Source organism: Chiroxiphia lanceolata, chromosome 19, assembly GCF_009829145.1.
Source record: "Chiroxiphia lanceolata isolate bChiLan1 chromosome 19, bChiLan1.pri, whole genome shotgun sequence".
Lineage (NCBI taxonomy): Eukaryota > Metazoa > Chordata > Aves > Passeriformes > Pipridae > Chiroxiphia > Chiroxiphia lanceolata.
Genome location: NC_045655.1, coordinates 5,411,717 through 5,419,296, shown reverse-complemented (window position 1 = coordinate 5,419,296; position 7,580 = coordinate 5,411,717). Strand labels below are relative to the sequence as shown.

The window sequence follows — 7,580 nt, the reverse complement described above, 5'->3', positions numbered from 1 at the left end:
ATCACTAATGTCAAGTGAGAATAAAATGGTTTTTTTGTTGAAATGTGCAGAAAATAAGGACTGAAGCTGTCCAGTGCATAGCAGCAGATAAAATACAACAGGTGTTGGCACAATCCCGTTGCAGGCAGGCTTGATTCAAGGGCCTGAGATGACAATTACAGTACTTGCATTAATCTTTAATCATAATTTAGTCTTATGGTTTTCTTCACCTGGTTACAGAAATAGAAAAGTTGTGACTGAGCACACTCTGTTGAGCCCAAATCCAAACGCATGATTTCAAGAGGCAAGATTATAACCTGGTTTTGTGTAAGGCAACAGCGAGTCTGTCATGATGCATTTATGTTTACACCTCATCTCCTATCTGTTCTACCTTCCTCCTCGTGCTTAAATTTTATCCAAATGGCCAAGTTTGCCAGAGTTGGGATTATCCAAGATGCCAGGACTGAGAACATCCAGAATACCAGGTTTCTACAAGTGTTATGATAAAAAATCAACCCACAAATCCTACCAGTAAAGAAAGAGCAAATTTGGCAATGACTTCAAACGGAGATTTCAGTGCAAACTCGACCTTCATAAGCCACCAGAGAACCCACACAAGAGTTTGCCATGGCCGTGTGGATCCCACTTCTGCCACAGAGCAACTAATGCTTTGTTTTTTTCAAATTAGCAAAATCAGGATTAATAAAAAAAAAAAAAAGAAATTAAGCTGCTGGCTCAGCAATGGGCTAAATCAGCCCTAAAAGTTGGGGTCTTCCCTGTGGATTCACTCAGCTGCTATGTCCATGACCACCCAGAGATGTGAAGCCTCCAAGCCCTCCAGACGACATTCCCTTTGGCTTTGCCTTTCCTGGTGCCACAATACATGAAATTATATTAATCATGTCTTCCGTCAGCTGTCAAGTCAATGATTAATCCCTCCTCAAGGGCATCTTCCAAAAGGCTGACCAAGCGGCACAGCCCACGGTGAGGAGGTTAAAGGGACAATTGTGCAAGACACACATAAAAAAAGGAAATATAAAAAGAAAAAAAAAACACAATAAAAAAGACATCCTGCTGGGTCTTTGACCTCAGCGTGTCCCAGGGAACATTAATCACGAGCCTAATTATCCCCTTGATGCCAAAAACTGTACAAATGGAGCAGGAGAGCTTCCCCTGGCCCTGTGCAGTTCTTGCTGCCTTTCCCCAGGCCCCAAAGCGCTTCTGTACATCCATTTTCCTCAATTTCTGGCTTTAGCCAGCACACTGCACAACTCAGGTGGAACAACCAGCCCTGGTAAACCAGGGTGTGATTCTCTGGGTCTGCCAGAAGCCCCCCGGACACCCCCAGACCGCCCAGGCAGCCCTGTCCACCCACAGCCGCCCCAGGCAGGTCCCTGAGGGGGTCCGTCAAGGCTGAGGGAGCAGCAAGCAGGGACTCAGACCACAGCAGCACCTCAGGGGACACCCAGGGAGACCAAACCCCTTCTCCACATTCACCTTTTTGTTTCCCGCCTTGTTTTTTCCCCCTCAGAGCACAGCGCCGACCCCCCACTGCCATCGCCAAGCGGAGGCAGCCCCATGGAGGCCGTCCAGGAGTCATTCCAGAAGGTGGAGAAGATCGGGGAGGGCACTTACGGTGTGGTGTACAAGGCTCGCAACAAGCGCACGGGGCAGCTGGTGGCCCTCAAGAAGATCCGCTTGGACGCGTGAGTGGGGCAAAGCCACGGGACAAAGCCACGGGCCCACCATGGTGCCAGGCTCACGTCCAAAATGGTGCAAGAGGCTCAAAAAAGCCTGACATGAGGGAAAAAAGTGTCTCTATCAGCTCGTGGGAGTGGTTAGGGCCTTACCCAGTGACACCAGGCCCTGGGCTCAAGGCACGGGGCAGGGGGAAGCAGCTGCCATTTTGGGAGGTGGTCTCTCCCTCAGGACTGTGGTGTGGGGGTCTGGTGAGCTTCGGCCTCCTAGCGGGGTCAGCCTCAGCCCCTCCTAGGTGGGACTGAGCAGGTAAAAGCTCATTGCTCTTCCCCTGGATCAGCCCTGGGCTGTCTGCACAGTGAGGGGTGTCTGTGGGCTGGGGGGCAATCGTGATGGGACTGCAACCCCATGGTGGCCCCTCAGGATGGGGGAGGCGGCTGCCTGAGAGACATAGAGCTTTCATCTCCCACCACCTCCAAAAATCAAGACCTAGGCATTTAAACCATTATTGCCTCTCTAAGTGCACCCTCAGGTGCTTCCAAACAACCTCTACCCTGGGACTTGAACTGTCTGGGTCACTTCCTCCGTCTCCTTGCCCACAACTCCATTGCCCCCTGCCTCGCCCCTGGCACTGCTCTATCGAAAACGCTCCCCTGGGCAGGTGGAAGAGGGAAGGGACACAGGACCCCAATGGGCTGTGGGATCCCCCTGAGTTACAGGGTTTCTCTGCCACAGGGAGTCAGAGGGTGTCCCCAGCACTGCGATCCGAGAAATCTCACTGCTGAAGGAGCTGAAGCACCCCAACATAGTCAGGTAAGACGAACCCTCCCCACCAGCTCATCGATGAGTTCCTGCTACAGGAGCTCTGGGTACAAGCAGCAAGAGGAATTTTCTGTCCTTTCCCAACTGCACAGACAGGAGAAAAATAAACAGGAAAATGCAGGAATCACTTGCACTTTCCTAACTCTCAGCAATACCTCACTCCAGCAACACATGCTGGTCTAAGCCGTTGCTGCTCCATAATAGCCGTACCCTTTAAATCTGCCTCTCTCTGCTCCAAAGGGCTCATAGAGCAGAGGCATCTGTGGGATGAGGGATATTCATAAAGTTCTAGGAGAAGGTACTGAAGGGAGAATCTCCACTTCTTCTTTTGCAGGCTCCTGGATGTCATACACAACCAGAAGAAGCTCTATATAGTGTTTGAGTATCTGAGTCAGGACCTGAAGAAATACATGGACTCATGCCAATCTGGAGCGCTCCCTTTAAGCTTGGTCAAGGTACAGTGTGAAAGGAGTGCCAACAGGCAGAGAGGAGAGCATGTATCCCTGCTGCCTTCTGCTGGGCAGACTGCACCTGGAAGAGATTCCTCAGCCTCTCAGATCTCAAACATTTCAGCTGGGAAGCCCTCTATTGCTCAGTACATTTTTTTTCCCAGCTGTTTCCAGGCTCTCCAGCCCATCTCTGCTGCAGAACAAACTCAGGGATCTATTGCTCATTGCCTTTGTAGAGAGTAATGGATGAGTGGAAGGGACTGACATTAGATCCATTGCCTGGATTAGAGTCCTTCTGACCCCGTGCAGGGTGGGAGCAGGTTTTTTGTGTCTCTGAGTAGTAGCCCACAAGCCTGATGTTGCATTGTAGCGAGGTCCTTTTTCCCATTCAGATCTATAAGTAATCCAAAGTTTGTTGGTTCACGCAATCCAGCATTCAAAGTGTTTTCATCATGGCCTTATCTGAAATCTCTTCTCTCCTTAGAACTACCTTTTCCAGCTGCTGCAGGGTGTGAGCTTCTGCCACTCTCACAGGGTCATCCACAGGGACTTGAAGCCGCAGAACTTGCTCATTAACGAAGCAGGAGCAATCAAGTTGGCTGATTTTGGACTGGCAAGAGCTTTTGGAGTCCCCCTGCGCACATACACTCATGAGGTAGTGTTGAGGCTCCCACAGTGGGGTACACAATCCACAGTGGGTGAACAGTAGCAGCAGCATCACCACAAGTTACTCATCCATAACAGAGGCACAGCCATAGCCAGGAACACGCTCTTATCCTAACCTGCACCTAAAAAGTTACCTCATGTCCCCACGAAGTCTTCTGTCTCTAGCCTGGCTGCCAGCTGGGTTCCCACCTTCTCTGTACAGGGTATATTTATTTGTTCCAGAGCTTGTTTGTTGGTTCCTTTCCAGGTGGTGACTCTGTGGTACCGAGCCCCCGAGATACTGCTGGGATGCAGGTACTACTCAACCCCTGTGGATATCTGGAGCATCGGCTGCATCTTTGCAGAAATGGTAGGATGGGTTTAAATAGTCTCTTTAATGGGCAGGGAGGAGGCAGCTGCAGTGGGAAGATGGGATGAGATGCAGAACATCTGTGATACTGTGTTCCCACCCTGTTATGGAAAGTCCACCCTGAGGGTTAGCTGATCCTTATCTCAGAGGGAAATCTGCCACCCTCAGGGACCTGGCAGAAGGCTGCAGTTCCAGGTACATGGGGCCATGGTGCCTCTCCTTGAAGAAGGGGTAAATTCTGTCTTGCTGTTGCAGCATTTTGATCCTGGGAGGAGATGACTATGTCTCCACAGTGGGCTGCAGAGAACTAGCACTGTTGTAGCGTGGCAGAGTGGATCTCCTAGGGGCCTGTACTCCCCTTGGAAGAGCTCTGGTTATCCCTGCAATGTAATAGCACTATCCCTCATTCCCAAAGTCCTTGAGTTGTAGAGTAGGCGAGAGGGAGCGAGCCAGGAGTGGGTGTTGGAAGCTGAAGACAAAGAGGGATAAGGGACTGGCTGAAAGAGGGACAGCCCCAGGATAGCATGGATCAATGGAGAGGAGCTGGAGACAAGCAGTCAGGCACTTGTGACTTTCCCAGCCACTGCCTGGCATTGCAAGTGCCCTGTTCTGTGCAGTTGTTTGCACCTGCTGGGACAAAGGGCTGCCTGCAGCAGGAAATAGGGCACACAGCTGATGGAGAGGTGGGAACTGCCTTCTTCTCTTCTCTACCAGATGACCAGGAAGGCCCTGTTTCCAGGGGATTCTGAGATCGACCAGCTCTTCCAGATCTTTCGCACCCTGGGCACTCCCACTGAGGTGACCTGGCCTGGCGTGACCCAGCTGCCTGACTACAAGGGGAGCTTTCCCCGGTGGCCAAAGAAGGAGATGAAGGACATTGTTCCCAACTTGGATCGAGATGGGAGAGACTTACTGACGGTGAGTGAGGGCTCAGAATAAGACCTGGGGACAGACAGGACCTTTTCAAACTGGGCAAAGAACAGGGATATTTGAGACTGATTTACCTGGAAGTGTAAGTCTGATCTGGGCCTAAAGCTCACCTCTGCCATTGCAGAAGCATCAAATCACGGAATAGGGCTCAGTCCTGCTCTGAAGCAGGACAGTCACTGCAGGTTACTACAGGCTGTAGTAACCACTGCACTGGGAGTCAAGGAATTCTTCTAACATAATCCCCACAGTAATTTGAGTTGTGGGTGACCCCTGAAGCCCAGAGAAGGGAAAAGGCAGGACCAACACCTGCAAGTGGGCCCAGCCATGTGTGGGTGCAATTGATCATTTAATTTTTAAAATCCTAACTCTGCTGGGTTTTTCTCCGGCAGCAATTGCTCCTGTACGATCCCAGCAAGCGCATCTCAGCCAAGGCAGCCCTCAACCACCAGTACTTCCTCAGCAGGAGCTCCGGGACCCCTGAACAGCGACACACACTGCGGAGAGAATGCAGATGAGAGGACACAGCTCTCCCCAAGCTCCTGCACCTCCAGGTAGCACTGCAGGTCTGGTTTGGGGCCCAGCTGGGACTCGGGATCTTGCTTCTCCTGAGGAGCCTGGAAGGGGACATTCTTGGCATTTAGAGACTCTCAGCCTGTTGCTGGGGGAACGTTTGTGTTGCAGCCAGAGAGTGGTTTCAAGAGGTCACGTGCAAAAAGGATGGGGGTCATTTATCAGCATAAAACACCTAAATGTAGAGAAGAGAGCATCTCTCAGAGGTTTGTCCTTGCATTAGTGAGCTAAGATGACACACAGTGAGTTCTGTCTCCAGCACTGGAGCATCCCTAGCTCTGCCAGTGGCAGTTGCTGGCACCAGGGCGTGCTGGAGCTCCACTTTGGGAAAAGGAGCTCAACCCTTTACTGCTGTTACCACACTGGGCTTGTCAGCACGTTGTTTAGTCTGAGCTGTTTAACAGAGCTCACATCCTGCTCTTCCACAAACTGAAGAGCACTATCAGGAGTCTTAATTTGTGCGTTAGCTGGGACCAAGAAGCCAAAAGACCCAGTTATCATAAAGCAGATCCAGTTAGGATAAAGCACTTGCTGGATATGACTGGAAACAGGAACAGCTAAACCACCAACTTTCCATCATCATTCCAGATGTAATGCTGTTTCCTCTGCTTTATTGTATTGGAAATGTTTTTGCAGTTCAAGTGTTTGGAGAATTGTCACTGACTCCTTGGTGTGGTTTTGTAATTTTCATTTTTCTCTTTCAGTATAGAATAAAATATATACTCGTAGTTTGTCCAGAAACCTTGGTGTTTATTATTTGGAACAGCACATCGGGCTGCTGACGCAGGACAACCTGGCTGGTCCTTTTTTCCACAGAGCTGCTCTTCCTTCCTCATCTCCTACACTCCTTCTTTTATCCTTTCCAGCCCAAATCCTTGGCAGCTGAAGAGATGTGCTCTCAGTTCTGTTGTGGAGCGAGCAGCTGATGGTTCTGCAGCCCAGTGTCTCAGTGGGGTAAGCTGGGCTTGTTTTCCATCAGATCTCACCACAAACTAGATCATAGTTATGTTCTGCTTATTTAAATACTCAAAAGACAGATTTAACTCATGGAAGCCAAACTTCTGCACTCCTGTTTTTCATGCACGTGCACACATGTGCCCTCCTAATAACTGTGATCTCAAAAACTGGTTTCAGCACAACCTGACATCTGTGCCCCTGCAGCATCTTGTGGCCTCTGTTTGGTGACAGCCAGCAGGGGCACGTTTGTGGATGAATCCATGGAGACATGGATTAATTCTGCTATGGGAATCATTTCCCTGCCTTTGCATACACCTTGTAAAGTCAATTCATTTCATACAATGTTCCACTGTTTGCTCTATGCAAACAATGCTCACCTGACAAACTATTTGCAGGAGAGTTTAATTTCTATTTTGTTTTTAAAAGATCTGCATTAAGAAATAAATACCAAGGACATTCATCCAGTCCAGAAACATAAACAAAAACACTACAGCACATCTAGCCCAACAAAATGAAGCAACAGGCTGAATTTTAAATGTTTGGGACCCAACTCCGCTGCCAGCAAAGGGAATCAACAACAGCTGTGTTGAAATAACTGCTCTGGGAAGACCAAGGTTCATCACCGCGTGCTTGGGAAGGGAGGAGAAGTCCTACCTGGCTTTTCCTGAGCAACTGACAACCCTGCCAGACAGCCAGGCCCTGGGGAAAGCCCCATGGCTGGCTGGTGCTTCCTATGGACTCATCAGGACATGACACAAGCTGTTTTCTGCAGATGAGGGGCTCTTGGTAGCAAAGAAAAAGATTTTTAGTGAGGTTTTTTTCAGACTAGACTGCTCAGCCACCTAATAATTTCTTAACATCTTCACCCAGCCCCAGGTAAACACCTCCCACCACACAGTTAGGGAACACTTTGTCCAAAATGATTAACTGACCGCCTAATCACCAGAACTCCAAAGTCCCTGTAGTTACAGAGCATTCCCCCAAATCATTTCATCACTCCACAGAGCCAACTGAGGGGAAGCCTGGCAGAAAACTCACCTGTTGGGCAGAGCTGAGCTGCAGGAAAGGCAACGGTCCCGTTGCCAACAGATCTTCCCTGCTTTCAGAAAGCTGAGGGAAGCAAAGCCAAGGCACTGCAAGGAGCAAAGCCAAAGCAAGGC

The 7,580-nt window shown here is 49.8% G+C and overlaps 1 protein-coding gene across 5 annotated transcripts; it reads left to right on the top strand.

Moving 5' to 3' along the window:
• The first annotated feature begins 797 nt into the window (after positions 1–797).
• CDK3 (cyclin dependent kinase 3) lies at positions 798–6,191 on the top strand. Of its 5 annotated transcripts, none has more exons than XM_032706392.1 (8): positions 798–963; positions 1,511–1,685; positions 2,413–2,490; positions 2,834–2,954; positions 3,433–3,603; positions 3,862–3,963; positions 4,678–4,881; positions 5,283–6,191. In XM_032706392.1, the coding sequence occupies exons 2-8, from the start codon at positions 1,558–1,560 to the stop codon at positions 5,406–5,408; spliced, it is 930 nt and encodes a 309-aa protein (XP_032562283.1). In that variant the 5' UTR covers positions 798–963; positions 1,511–1,557; the 3' UTR covers positions 5,409–6,191. The 5 variants fall into 5 exon arrangements, with proteins under 5 accessions (XP_032562283.1, XP_032562284.1, XP_032562282.1 ...); XM_032706393.1 differs by lacking the exon at positions 798–963 and adding an exon at positions 1,008–1,255; XM_032706391.1 differs by lacking the exon at positions 798–963 and adding an exon at positions 1,008–1,273.
• Positions 6,192–7,580: the final 1,389 nt, after the last annotated feature.